Source organism: Lactuca virosa, chromosome 3, assembly GCF_052849685.1.
Source record: "Lactuca virosa cultivar CGN04683 chromosome 3, Lactuca_virosa_CGN04683_v6, whole genome shotgun sequence".
Taxonomy (NCBI): Eukaryota; Viridiplantae; Streptophyta; class Magnoliopsida; order Asterales; family Asteraceae; genus Lactuca; species Lactuca virosa.
In genome coordinates, this window is record NC_136428.1 from 97,064,396 (window position 1) to 97,079,065 (window position 14,670).

General features: G+C 35.0%; 1 protein-coding gene across 2 annotated transcripts; it reads left to right on the forward strand.

Annotated features, from left to right (window-relative positions):
- Window positions 1–1,300: 1,300 nt before the first annotated feature.
- On the forward strand, window positions 1,301–2,819 carry LOC145166241 (Pathogenesis-related thaumatin superfamily protein). Of its 2 annotated transcripts, none has more exons than XM_079085181.1 (4): window positions 1,301–1,545; window positions 1,628–2,324; window positions 2,427–2,550; window positions 2,632–2,819. In XM_079085181.1, the coding sequence occupies exons 1-3, from the start codon at window positions 1,482–1,484 to the stop codon at window positions 2,533–2,535; spliced, it is 870 nt and encodes a 289-aa protein (XP_078941307.1). In that variant the 5' UTR covers window positions 1,301–1,481; the 3' UTR covers window positions 2,536–2,550; window positions 2,632–2,819. The 2 variants fall into 2 exon arrangements, with proteins under 2 accessions (XP_078941307.1, XP_078941308.1); XM_079085182.1 differs by having other exon boundaries at window positions 1,303–1,545; window positions 2,427–2,524.
- Window positions 2,820–14,670: the final 11,851 nt, after the last annotated feature.

Below are 14,670 nucleotides of genomic sequence, written 5' to 3' on the forward strand. Positions count from 1 at the left end.
TGATTGTTACTGATTGCATTAAAATCACTACCAAAAACTGATAGCATAACAATTTCGGTATTTTATGTTCAAGTTTGAGGGCAAAGAAGGAAGAAACAGAAGAAGAAACAATGAATTCGAGGGGAAAGAATGAAGAAACAGAAGAAGAAAACAGAAGAATACCTTGCCGTTGGCTGCTGCGGTCGGCGGAAGAACGAGACGAAGATGGAAGACCTTGCGGCGGCGGAGGAAGGCGACGTTGCTGGGTGCAGCGTAGTCGGCGATTAGAGTGGGCAGCGACCTGGCGTCGTCGGATGCTGAGGAGAAAAGACGCGAAGCAAGCAGACGCAAGGGAAGAAAAGAAGAGAGGCGTCGATCTGTTAAGGGCAAATAGGGCATATTAACGCGCGTCTTTTTTTTTCAGACTTTGTTTATTCTCTGAAAAAATAAGAGACATTTTTCATTTTAAGAGGCGAAAAATAATACGCAAACAAACGGTCTGAATCTGAAATTTTAAGACATTGCCTCTTAATTATGAAATTAAGAGGTAAACAAACAGAACCTAAATCTATTGTACATTTTAAACAACTTTTATTCTAAAACAACCTATTTTAGCCTTACGTATTCTAAAATATTGGCCTCATCTCTAATTACAATTTATATTATTATTATATATTACCAACCTAGAATCAAGATCAAATAAAAATGAAATTTTTGATAGAAAGGTAAGAAATTATAAATATATATATATATATATATATATATATATATATATATATATATATATATATATATATATATAATTTAACGAACAAAAAAATGAATCGTTAAATAAATCAAAAGTAAGATGACTCACAAGAAAAAATTTCTAAAAAACACGTTCATTATTTATTTTTTAGTAAATTAAGCAAAAATCCAATTTCATGACAATTTTAGTGAATAACAAACAACAAAATCATCGCAAAAATGAATCATCGAAATGTTTTTTGGATTTTTTTTTATGAATCATGTTATTTTTTATTCACCTTTTTGGTTCGTAATAAAAATACGTAGAAAAAAACTTCTGGCTTTGCTGCCAAATTTTTTTTTTTACCGGATCTATATCATATCAACCTAAACTACTTGGTATCTTAAAATATGATGTTACCACTATCATCGGTATTGGTTGGACTAAAATGATTTTTATGTGCAAAGTAGAATTATTTTGTATGAAGGATGCACATGTAACGACATCATTTCCATATAGTTTGAACATGAGTGTGATATTTTAGTTAGTAAACAACTAAACATGATATTGATAGTATTTATTGGATATTGACATAAAGTCCTATTAGTGAACTGAATCACACAAATGTACAAAAACTATTTTTGGTGGGAAGAATAAGATCAAGTCCAATCGAAATCGGCAAAGTTTCTGCTTTTCTACTCTGACGCCTTTCCCTTTTCAAACCCCATTCCGATCTCAATCCCAATCCCAATCCCTAATTGACTCCTCTTCCCAAATGAATCGTCTTCATATCCCTCCAATCCTTCTCATTCTAATCTTCACATTTTCATTACTTTCAGGTATGCTTCTCTTTTCCCCACTAATCCCCAATAATTTCTTCAATTTCTTGATGATATTTTTGCTTTTGTTTAATGGCTACAGTGGTCGAATCGACGACGTTTAAGGTCGTGAACAGATGTCGGCACACTATATGGCCGGGGATACTCACCGGCGCTGATAGAACCGTGTTAAATCCCACCGGTTTTGCTCTAAACCCCGGTAAATCAAGAACCCTACGAATACCCGTAGCTTGGTCGGGTCGGTTATGGGGTCGTACCGATTGCCGGACAGATTCAACCGGAAAATTCTCTTGCGTCACCGCCGATTGCGGCTCCGGCAAAGTCGAGTGCGAAGGCCGCGGCGCCGAACCTCCCGCCACGCTAGTGGAATTCACACTCAACGGCGACCAAGGCCTTGATTTCTATGACGTCAGTTTGGTCGACGGGTATAACCTCCCGATGCTGGTGATTCCCAGAGACGCTACGAGCGGAGGATGCAGTTCCACCGGTTGTTTAGTTGACTTAAACGCCGGTTGCCCCGCCGCGCTGAGGGTGGCGCGTTCGAGTAGGAGTCGGACTGTGGTGGCGTGTAAGAGCGCGTGTGAGGCGTTTGGGGATCCGAGGTTTTGCTGTAGTGAAGGGTATAACACGCCGGAGACTTGCCCGCCGACGGAATACTCACAGTATTTTAAGCACGTTTGCCCACGTTCATACAGCTATGCTTATGATGATAAAACCAGCACTTTCACATGTGCCGGAGCTAATTATGTTATCATATTCTGTCCATTACCCTACACCAGGTACGCTAAAATCATCAATCAATACATTAAATTTGATTTTTCTAATGATTAGTTGTAGTTTATTACTCTTCCAATCGTGTGATTTTGATGGAAATCGAACAGTGAAAAGCTTCTAGAAGCTAGGAATGAGAAGGCGGATTTGCCACTCGTAAATAAAACCATGATGTACATTGGTCGGCATCATGGTGGTGGTGTTTCAGGTCTGAAATAACATTTACTATAACTGGTAGTGTATTACACTTATTGGTTTAAGGTTTTTGAACTTGTAGGCGATATAACATTGTGTATGTTTGTTTTTTGTTTTCAGGCTAACAGGCGTACAATGTGTTTTGTGGGTTGTTGATTTGGTAAGATGGAGGAAATATGTGTTTCCTAGTCTTTGTACATTGGTTAGAGTTGATTTGTTTAGGTCTTATATTTGTGGTTCACATCTCTATTTGTTGTTTTAGAAAACTGAGACTTGCAAATGAAGATGAAAAATGAAATTGAGTTAAATGTCGGATGCTAAGCAAAAACTTAAGGGTTTTTATGTTTGTTTTGAGCTTTAGGCATCAAGATCGATGGTGTTGCTAAATTGATTCCTTTTAATCGGTTTTGTCATGTTAGGAGTAAAATTGTAGCTTAGTGAACGGTTAATTTGAATGTTAAAGAAAACCATCATATGGGAAAACGATGAACCATACGTTGAATTCAAGTTTCACATATAAGAGCATCTCATAATTGGGTTGGGTTCTTATTGACTTTTTAATTAAATGGGTTGAAAATTGAATTTCAATCCAAGCCTGTTTAGCTAAAAATGTTAGATTGTTAAATAGATGGGTTGATATCGGAATGACCCTTTCTATATATCAAAACATAAATAAAACAAATGAAGATTACACCTAGTTGGATAATTTACTAACCCTAATAATTGTTCAAAGTTCGAAAAAAAACAACTTAAAATACATAGCAGATACGAACTGGTTTGAAGACTACTCGTATTTCTAAACATCATCATGGACTTACTAACAAGACTACAAGAGTAATATATCCTTGGATCGATATGGGTAACCAATTTCAATATCTATAGTCTTAGCCCCTCTTCTTATCTTCAGTTACAAAAAAAAAAATTAATTCACACACTTCTATAATCTTGGAAACAATTTATTTTTAAATAAATATTAAGGAAGTATATTGGCAAATCTTTTTTTTTTTCAATTTATTTATTTATAGTGAAAACCTGTGTGAATTGTGAAGCATCTAGGCCTTTTAAAGCCCTGCACTCTTTTCCCTCTTTGCAAGTCGCAAGTCGCAAGTCGCAAGTCGCAATAGTCCCGTGAATCGCCTGTTCCTCAATAGTCCTTTGGTCCCTCACTCTGACGATTTTTCTTAGGTCACTCTTCTTCTTGATCCAGTGATTAATTGCTATGCCCTTTTAAAATTAGATTTTCTTGCTTGTTAAATTTGTGATGATAATAATTTGTTTGGGTTTTCAAGATTCAAAATTTTGAGTTATCGATATGAGTATTACTATTTACGATCTGTAGTTAGCAGTAGAAAACTATGACGATTTTTTTAAAAAACATTAGTAGGGCATTGAGGGTTGAGCCTATGGTTAACTTGTGATTTTGCATGTTGCTTTGGTAACTGAAATATATATCAAAACAAGAACAAAATAAGCAATGAAAAACATCTCTAAGAAATACACTCTTACAAAATTATACTTGCCAGCATTGTAATCTTTGGAATTTTTTTTAGGAAATCTTGAAAAGCAAGCAAAATTGTAATATACTTGATTTCATTCAAAAAGAATGTACAATTTGATTAAACAAATATTCTTTTTGAAAGCTTAAAAAAACAACAAAAGATGTTTTGACATCTCAGGGGGTGTTTGGGATTACTTTTTGAACTTAAAAGTTTTTTTTTTTAAAAGTTTTTTTTGAGTTTAGCTTTTAAGGATGCAAAAGCTAAAAGTTGTTTTTAAAAAGTGTTTGGGTTGTATTTCTTAACTTTTGAGTGTAATTTAGCTTTAAAAGTCACACTTTCCTGACTTTTGAAAACCCATCTTTTTCTTCTTTACAAAAGTTGTTTTGAAAAGAACTTTTGTATCTTCCAAACATCTTTTTGAGTTCTTAGAAAAGTTAAAAGACAAAAGTCATTTAAAAAGTAATCCCAAACACCCTCTATATACTACTAATTTTATCTTGTGGAAAACACAGAATCACTATCTATGTGAAGAGTTGATTGTTGAAATCTTGACAAGACTACCTCCCAAATCCCTCCTCCGGTTTAGATCAGTCTCCAAATCATTATGTTCTTGTATTGATAACCCTGGTTTCATCCGCATGCACGCTTCTTGATCCCCACAAAGGGTCCTGCTCACACACAGAGTTAAACATAAACACATAGAAGAATATGGCGTTGACTTCTTTTGTACGTTACATGCAGAAGACCAATTGCCATTGTATCATTGTGTGGATACATTGGTATAACAACATTCAAGTTTCCACTCGGAAATGTCAATATTGTTGTTTCATGTAACGGAATTATCTGTCTGTTTGAGTTTGTAAAAGGTATAATTAGTTTATGGAACCCTTCGATTATGCGCCAACTAACCCTGCCTGATTGTCCTCAGAGATGCATTTGTGGGATGTGGATCGGGCTTGCTTTCGACCCAATCACTAATGAGAACAAGATTGTGAGTATACCCATATTTGGGGGAATTGTAGAAAGTACATTTTTTTATGCCATGAAGACACGTGCGTGGTGTCGGATTGCTTCCCCAATGCCTTTGTATAATAAAGTGTTATCAGGGGCGTGTTATCTCAATGGGGTATTGCCTTAATTGGGTGGTAGGACGTTGTTTTCCTTATTCACAAGAAGTACAACTTCGTTATATAATGACATTGGATTTGAGGACTCATATTTGTGGCATGATTGCTTTGCCAAAATCCAGTTGGGAAAACTGAAAACTAGTAACCATTCAAGGTTCTCTAGCTGTGATTTCTAGGGTTATCGATGATACTTGGATTTGGGTGATGAGAGATGTAGATGTTTCTTGGTATTTGGTTTTTCAATAAAAAAACAAATCAAGTTGAAGGAGATCTAACTAAAGCTTTGGAACTGACCAACAACGGTGATTTGTTGGTCAGGTTCCAAGTTTATAATCCTAAGACAGGGGTACAATCGAGACCAGTGGGCATCAATGATACTTATTTCTTATTTGACATGGATACATATGTTCAAACCCTTCAGTTGCTTCACATAGGGACTGCTTGTGAGGTAATTATAAGCCGTCTTTTCTTGCCGAAAAAAAGAAACTTTTCTTGCATGTAAAAAGGAGAAAGTGAGTTTAGCTACTTCTTTCAAATGAGTATTAAAATTATTTATTTTAGTATTTTTAAATTATCTTTAAACCCTTGTATGAATGTGACTTTATGAGATGTTGAGCGACTCAATCAGCTTAAACTTGTTGATCATAATCATAGTTACTTTTGAAACGATCCTTATGAATGATATATCGACTATCTTGGCGACATTAGGATCATGATGATATAATCGACATGTTGCCATCTTATGTTTACTTGGGGTAATCTCAAATATTGCAATGCTCAAGTTCTATGTGAAGATAAGCCATCTTTTGAATAAAATGCCATAACCTAACACTTTATAATCAAGGAAGCCCATGAATAAAAGCAGAGTGTTCTTATGAACATGGTTTCGGTAAAAAAAAATTACGATGGAGCTGATATGTTGTCTACATCTTGACAATGGTGTCCTCCACCGTTTCTATTCCCCAATTAAATTACTCCACCACGCCACCACCGACTCCAACCCGATGTTTGGTCTACCGACTTTCCTTTATCTCTATTTCCTCCTAAATTGGATTCATAGTTGGAAAAAAATGGCAACATCACAGAGTCAAATCGATAGGGAGGGGAGGAAGTGAGGTCGATGGCAGAGGTGGTTCAACCGGCTGGAACTGTGGTTGAATGATAGGCGCACACCCCTATCTTTTTTTAAGACGTTCAATCAAATTCTCACTACCTTCATCACATGAAGTATTTCGATTAGGGTTTAATTCTCCATATTTCACCCTCTGTTCTTTGTGTTTGGTTTCGCCCATCTTTCGTCTTAGGTTCTTTTGCTATATATTACTCATATATATTCTGGTTTTCGTTTCCCAAAGATTCAGTGTTTGTTTTTTTTTTGTTTAATCCATACACTCCAAATTTGTAAACACCAAAATATCAGCTCTTCAAAAAGTCTGCAACTTATGGGGTTTGTTGATCCTTTCAACTACAAATTATGCTATAATTTATGTTGAATAATCATAGTTAATAAAACTGATAATCCAGTAATGACAATACAACGAGTTTTTTTTTTTTGCAAAAAGGGGGCAGTTTTCAAAAAACTCTTGTAGAAATGGTGCTCTTTTAATTGTGTTTGTAGAACTGAGGTTCCTGCCCTTAAACTCAATACGAAAATGAAAGGAGCCCTCACAAACTTACAACATTGGTCCTTTGTCTTTTAAAATATGTTAAAATTTTATCCTTCTATATTTTTTTTCTACATTTACCTAATATATATAATATTATCTAGCTTAACTATATTATTAAATTTTATAGATAACATTTAATTGTTTTTACGACACAAACGATCTCATTTATATTCCAAAATTTTATAATATTAAATATTATTTTATTTATACAAATACAATTAACATATACATATTGTTAGAATCATATAAATAATAAAATAAATAAATATTAATATTTATATATAAATTGTTCAATCAAATAGTTGAACCTGTAAAAGTTAACACTCTATCCAAAACAAAAATGTCACTGTTTATTGAAAACTCTTAAAATAAAGCTGCATGAATTGTCATATCTAAATTTTTTTAGTTGAATTCATTTTACTTTTTGATACTATAAATTTGATCTTACGAGCTAAGGTTCTTCATCATTCTTTCAAAATTGTTTCCATTCAATCACACATTTCTCAGTTCTTTCATGCTTCCATATTATTCACATAATTAGTTCTTTCATATATTTAATATAAGGTATGTATAGTTTCTAAATATTTTACATCTATTTTGTGTGAAACTATATATATATATATATATATATATATATATATATATATATATATATATATATATATATATATATATATATATATATATATACGATTTGTCTTGCAGTTACATTTATGACTCTAAATCGTCCATTTATTATTAATTTCTATTGGGGTGGTAATGTTGAATATGAGAATGGAATCATCAAGGGAGACGAATCAACTGTGTCTGCTTCAGACATTATTAGGCAAAAAATACGGTACGAACAATTTCAAGATTTGGTTTATGCACTTGTTGGAGTCGAAAAATCTTCATATAAGTTGAATATGTCATTATGTTACCAATATGCTGGGAGATCTAATATTGCACCACTTATAAATGATTCAACCTTAGACATGTTGTATTATTTAGCAGAGACTGATGAAAATTATTGGGGTCAAGTTTGTGTTGAATTTAATAAAATAGTGCCACCTACAAATACTAGTTTGGTAGATCTCCTTCGTAATTTTGAAGTACCATTTCCTTTGTCGAGCGATGATAGATTTGAGCCAAATAATGAGTTTGTATTTGATGATCCCAACTCAAAATCCAACAGTGAGTCATTAAGCCATATTGAGGAAGACTCTGATGATGTGAGTGACAATCCAGTTGTAGACTTTATGAATGATGTTGGAAATATAGGAGATGATGGCATAGAAAATTTAGAGGAAAACATTCATATAGATGTTTGGAAGGAAACAGAAAACAAAATCAGGTTGGGAATGCAATTGAAAGTATGCAGCATGTGAAAAATGCAGTAATACTTTGGTCTATCAATCAAAATAGAGAGTTTAAAGTGTATGAAAGTAAACATAACAAATGGGTAGCTTTATCAAAACTGATATTTATGTTCTTTATGATCAGTGCCGGCCCAATACATGGGCGAGCTGGGCTAAGGCCCAGGGCAGCAAAAAAGAAAGGGCATTATAAATTTAATCCAATATGTAATTATATGTATACCATTTTGGCCCAACAGTTTAACCCAATATTTATTTCTATCGACAAAACACCGACGTCTAGGCCAGGCGAGCATGGACGCTAAATAATTGAAGGTTTGAAGCACCTTGAGAATTGTAATCGCCAAATCCAATCAACGATGCCCTTGAATAACGTACACTATAGAGATCAAGGAGGCAGCCTTTAAACCGTTGAACTTATACCGATTACACATACATCCCTCTAAATCTTATTTCTTCTTGTTTCTTCTAATTCCTATGATTTGGGTGAGTGTTTTTATTTATTGTTTTTAATTCTGAAGCAAACCACCGAGGGCACCAAAATCAGATGGTTTTAAGGTTTCTGATTTCTGATTTCTTTTATTCTGATTTGGGTGAGTTTGATTTCCTCTTATTCTTATTCTAATTTCTCTTAATCGGATTTTTTTTGTTTGTTTCAGCCTGATTTTTGTGCACTGTTGCCTGTTGTTGGAGTTCGTTCACAATAGAAATTAGTGTACCTGTTGTAGTTCGATTTGGTCCGATTTTCCTTCTATTTGAGTTCAAAATTTGTTTATTAAGTTATGATTTGCAACTGATTTTCTGAGATTATTCTGAATGGTGAAGGAAGCAGAGGGATATATTACATTCATTGTTGGATTGAAGATTTACTCAGTATAGGGGGGTTTAGTGATATTCTGATTTGTACATCGGCTTTAGTCACTAATAGGGTGAAGTCATAAGTTAGTTGTTGATCATGTTGTTTGTGTGGTATTCACAAGTTGTTTGCTATTCTTGGTAATACTCAGAAAGTAGGACACCATGATTGGTGTTTCAAAAAAGTTGACTGGTTTTGTTGTATCAAAGTTTGTAGATTTTGTTGTTTCAAGAATGTTGTAAGACATTGTTTTAAGCCAACTTTGTGTGTGTTAGTTTGTATAGCATCTTTAGATAAAAGGTCTTATTATATTGTTGATTTCTAAATTATATTTCTCTTAAAGGTTTTAAGTAAATCAATCCCGTAAAAATGGGGCACTATTATTCCGTTTCGCCCGGGGCATGAAAACCATTGGAACGGCCCTGTTTATGATGAGTTCTCTTGACATGAATTTGGTTTTATACCTAAACAAATAGAGTAAACAAAATATTTTATCATAATATGTCAAATTATGAATCCAATATGATATTTATTTATTTACCGTATTGACCTTCTTTAATTTTCTGAAGATCATATCTAAAGATTAAAATTCTCGTTTTGTTAAACGTGTTATAGATTAAGGTACTAATGATGGAAAATAATGAGAGATTTTGTTAGTTGTACATTTGGAATCGGGAAATGATGGTGGAGATAATTACTAGCAAGTCAAGGCATTTTGGTGAAGTTAGGCAAATCGATTCTAATACAGGCAACAAAATCGCGTACACTAACTATAATTTTCATATTTTCATCACAAAAACTTATTTTATATCTATTTTAATTCAGGCGATAGCTAGGTTTTGAGTTTGCACAAGCTGTTAGCAGATGAACGATTTACTGTATAAAATGGCCTTCCTACCCTGATGTTGAAGGGACCTACCTCTACTGTTCTCAATAATAGCAACATACTTATTCAGAAAAAATAGTAACAAATTTTCTTTTTAATATTATGGGTACTAATAAGGAAATCTATGTAGGTTGCTATTATTAGTAAGAAATTGTGAGTATGTTGGTTTTATGAGAAATACGTAAGCAGGTTGCTTAAAAAGAATGAATTTATGTGTTTCCTTCAAGTTAAGAGACCACAACCAAATGCATACTTTGCGAAGGAAATCTGAAACATGTTTGATATCAGATGAAGAGTCTGAAAGAATTTTGTCTTTTTTAGGTTATCGTTTTCTCTTTTTTTCCTGTTCTGGGCATTCGCTTTTCAGTCATCTGTTGTTTTTTGTTTTACTTGTATTTCAAGGAAAACCATCATATATATTGGTTGATTCAGTTGCTGTATTTGGGGTTAGATGGTACTTTTTTTTCATCCAACACAACTACATTTGACATCAACAAATCTGGAAAAAAATGTCTTCCAACCCATGCGAAGCATGGGTTCCTGCACTAGTTAATAATAAATGACAATAAACCTAAAGGTTTCCAGTTGTCTTTGTTTTTAATTTCTTCTTGTAAAATGTACTTTATGTTTTAGCCTTAATAACAACGTATTTATATTAACATAAACATACTATAGGATTTTAGGGTCTTAGAATATGAATTAACTTGGATAATTTCTAGGATCGTGATTGCAATCACTTTCCAAAATCTGTGATTTCGACCCTTATGCCTAAGGGTATCTCGAAATCCAATTTGGGATAATCCACGAAATGTAATTTTGAAAATCAGGACACTTCCAAAATCGAAACACATAAAATATACCTTGTTGTTTTGTGTTATTTAGAGATAGAGAGAACAAAATATAATTTTCGTGTATATGAGTTCCAACCCTTTTTCTGGAACCAGATAAAGGTTCTTATATTAGAAGGAAAAGAGGTTATGGCGGTTGCCTCCAGATTTGGCGCCAAAACTGGTAGTTATGAGACATAACTAACGCTTACACCACCACTAGGGGGTCTTCCCCTTGGACACTGCTAGGGGTGTTGCCCCTAGACCCCACCAAGGGCTACAACCCCTTGGAACCTTGCACCTAGGGGCACTACCCCCTGACCCCCGTATTCCTAAATTCATAATTAACACCAAGTGTTCACCCCTGCACCTCCAAACTCGGTTAGTAAATGAAGCTCAACCTATCTCATTATTAATAATAATTACACCAAAATATGTTGATAACACTAAAATCACCAACATATACTTGTATTTTTTTTATCTATAAATGTAATGATATTATATTTGTTTTTGATAATAGCAACATTTTTTATCCGTAAATGCAATGTGTTTGTATTCCTTCTTTGAATATGTTACATATGAGATCCGCTCCCCCTCCCTCATCTTCTTCTTTTTCTTTGTCTGTATTTTCTTACATTACCGTCAAGGTTCATTTAAGTCAAGAAGGGTGGATCACAAAATTAACAAAATCGAAAGGAGTCATTTAAGAGAAGACATTGCTATTACAAAGTGAAAGTGTAGGTTTTAGGCTGAATTGAAGGTGGTTGTGGGACTGTTTAATAGTATTATATTTTATTGAGCGCTCAACTTTAGGTCCTTGAACCATACAACCCTCCCCATCCTCTCTTTGCAAGCTCATTTTAGATTAATTCCAAGTAAAATGACTAATTTTGGTATTTGAATGTGGGAAAATCTCAGGAAAAAACCCAACGTATTTTCATCAAATACTTAAGAAAACCACTATATTATTTTTTTAGTGCACTAAAAACCTTATATTTTCTGAAATTCTTATTTAAGGTTTTCTGACCTCAGAAAAACCTAATCTATTTTCTTGAATGGTATAAAAACAATTATATTATTTTTTTTAGTTCATTTAAACCCTCATTTTTTTTTTGAATTTTTTTAATCTAACAAATTGTAACAATCAAAACGTTGAGAATCGATTACCTAGCATTTCTGGTTATCTAGGATTTACCGAGCTTAATGCCATAAATGATACATTTTAAAAAATATAAGGGTTTTAATGTACAAAGAAATAATATAATGGTTTTTTGTAAGACTTTGATGAAAATATGTTAGGTTTTTATAAGGTTTACCCTTTGAAAGTAGTTGATAATTTTGTTAAAGGATATAATTAATAAATATATTTGTTTCTTTAGATTAGTTTTCGGTGATGATTGAATGGCTAGAGTGGGTGTAGGAGGTAGAAGGAGATGATCGAGGGCGGATTCAAGGGCAGGAATCAATTTTGACGGTCGGTGGTTGAAGATGGGTGAGTCGGTGGTGTTTTGACGCAATGTGGTGCTATGGCTTTCCCCGGCAAGAAGATGAGACAAAAGAGGAGGCGCCAATGTAGACAAAAAAGTGAAGGTTATAATTATGTCCCGTGCGGTGGCCAGTAACCATCGAGAGAGCGGCAATAGTATGATCTTACAACGAAAAGATTGAGACAGAAAAAAATATATAAGAGGGTGTTTGCGATTGCTTTTTGAAACAACTTATTAACTTATTGGCTTTTTTAAAAAGTTAAAAACATGTTTGGACATGAGAAAATGGCTTCAATTTGGCTTCTTGCTAAGGTTGAAAATGCGGGTTTTAAGAAGTTACAAATACATGATTTTTTGAAAAATTCATAAGTTAATAAGTCATTTTACATATATAAGCTAGCTAAACACTTTTTAAGTTATTGACTTTTCCGACTACAAAAGTTAATTCAAACATTTTGTAACGCTCTGTTCCGAATTGACTTCTAGTTTGAGGATGTGGGTCGAAGGTTGGTCATCATAAGGAGTATGGCTCTAGAGAAGGTAAGATCTAGGCCCATTTGGGTGCGGGTGATGTATTAGAAGTGATCCGGGTGTTCAGTTGTGTTTTGGAGCTTAGGGGTATTTCGGTAAAAAGGGCAGTTTGGGTTTTTGTGGAAATGGACTTTTGTTCGGAAGGTATTTAGGAAGATATGAGTTGATAGAAGTGTAGGGCTTCTCGTTACCTTTCCGTGGATATAAGGATCGTCGAAAACGGATTTATAATGAAGAAGTTATGGCCTTCAGAAGTTTAGTAGTTTCAGGCTTAGCCGAGTACGCTGGGCGTACACAAGGAGTACGCTGGACGTACTAGTGAAGAAGACATTACGCTGGGCGTACTGACCAGGAGGATCACGAATGTTCCCCGGAGTAAACTGGGCTTACTCCAGTCAGATCAGAACCCTATTTTAGGGTCTTGGACCCTATTTAAACTCCTTATCTCATAACCAAACCCTAACATCTTCAGCCTCCACCCCTCTAAACCCTAGAAATCGTATTATATCATCCATTGTGGCATTTTAAGCTTATGGAGTCCATTTTTGGGGTGTTTGACCCATTTTCAAGAAGATGAAGTTTGATGCAAAGATGGGAATCAAGAAGGAGCTTATGGATCTGGCTTTTAGGACTCATTCTCAGCTTGATGAAGGTATAAAGCTTTGAACTTGACCATTGAATGCTTAGATCTATTATGTTGAGTTTTTGGATCTTTTGGTCCCAAGAATGGAGCTTTATGGTTCCAAATCCGTTTTTAGGCTTGGGGTTGCCACCCTTGATGCTATTTGAGTCCCTAAGACAGAAAGTTGCCATCTTGATGGTCTTAATGGATTCATGCTTGAGTTAGGGTCACTTTTATGGAAGTAGAATGCCATTTTTGGAGTTTGGGTTTGTTTGGGAGATGCAAAGTCACCAAGTCAGTGACTTTATGGGTTTGGACGTTAAGTATAGCTCAGATCTGTAATTTGGACTTATTGGATCAAGTATTAAGTACTTAATGAATGTTGTGCATGAGCCGTTTGTACGCTGCGCGTACAACTCTTTTGCCCGGTACGCTAAGCGTACAGAAGAGGTACGCTGGGCGTACGCTCTCAGGAGGAATTGGGCCTTAGTAAACTTCGGACCTTTGGGCCCTAATGGTTTTGGGCCTAGACTTGCGGTTTGTGGATCTGAATGTATCTTGGGCTAATGTTGGTATAGTTGGGCCTATTGGGCCTTGTGGCCCAATATAAAAATGGACTTCACATTTATGGGCCTAGGATTGGGCCAATTCTTGGACTAGGTTGTTGTGGGCCTTCGTGGGCCATTTGGGTCAGGATTATTGACTAAGGAGAATATTGGGTTTTAGTATAAGGTCCACTAGAAAGGTCTGGGCCCAATTTGGAAAATTGGGCCATTGATGGTTTATGAACATTATAATGTTGGGCTTTTGTTTTGGGTGTGGGACTTAGTTTTGGATCATATTGGAGCAGGGGTAAAATGGTCATTTTACCCCATGCATGGATTAAGGATTATGGTATGGGACCCAATTTCTAATTGGGTATATTGATTGGTAGTGGCAGCTCGGGAGGTTGGCGGGGCAGCAACTAAGGAATTCTTCAGGAAGCTTCTGCATTCAAGGTGAGTCTTCTCACCATACCAATGGGTCTAAGGCACCAAGGTTGGCCCATTATGTGATTATGGTTTATGTGTTAGCCATCTATGATTTGATATGCTATGTGATTATGTGTTATTGCATGGAAGACCCCCGGGGGGGGGGGGGAGCCCGTGGCATTGGATATAAGACAATGTGGGGTAGCCCATGGCACAATGGTGTAAGACCCTAGGGGGAGCCTACGGCATCCTTACAGGTTATTTGTGTTATGTGTAGTTATTTCTGTGATATATGATATGTTTATGTGATATGTGTTATGCTAGTTGTCTT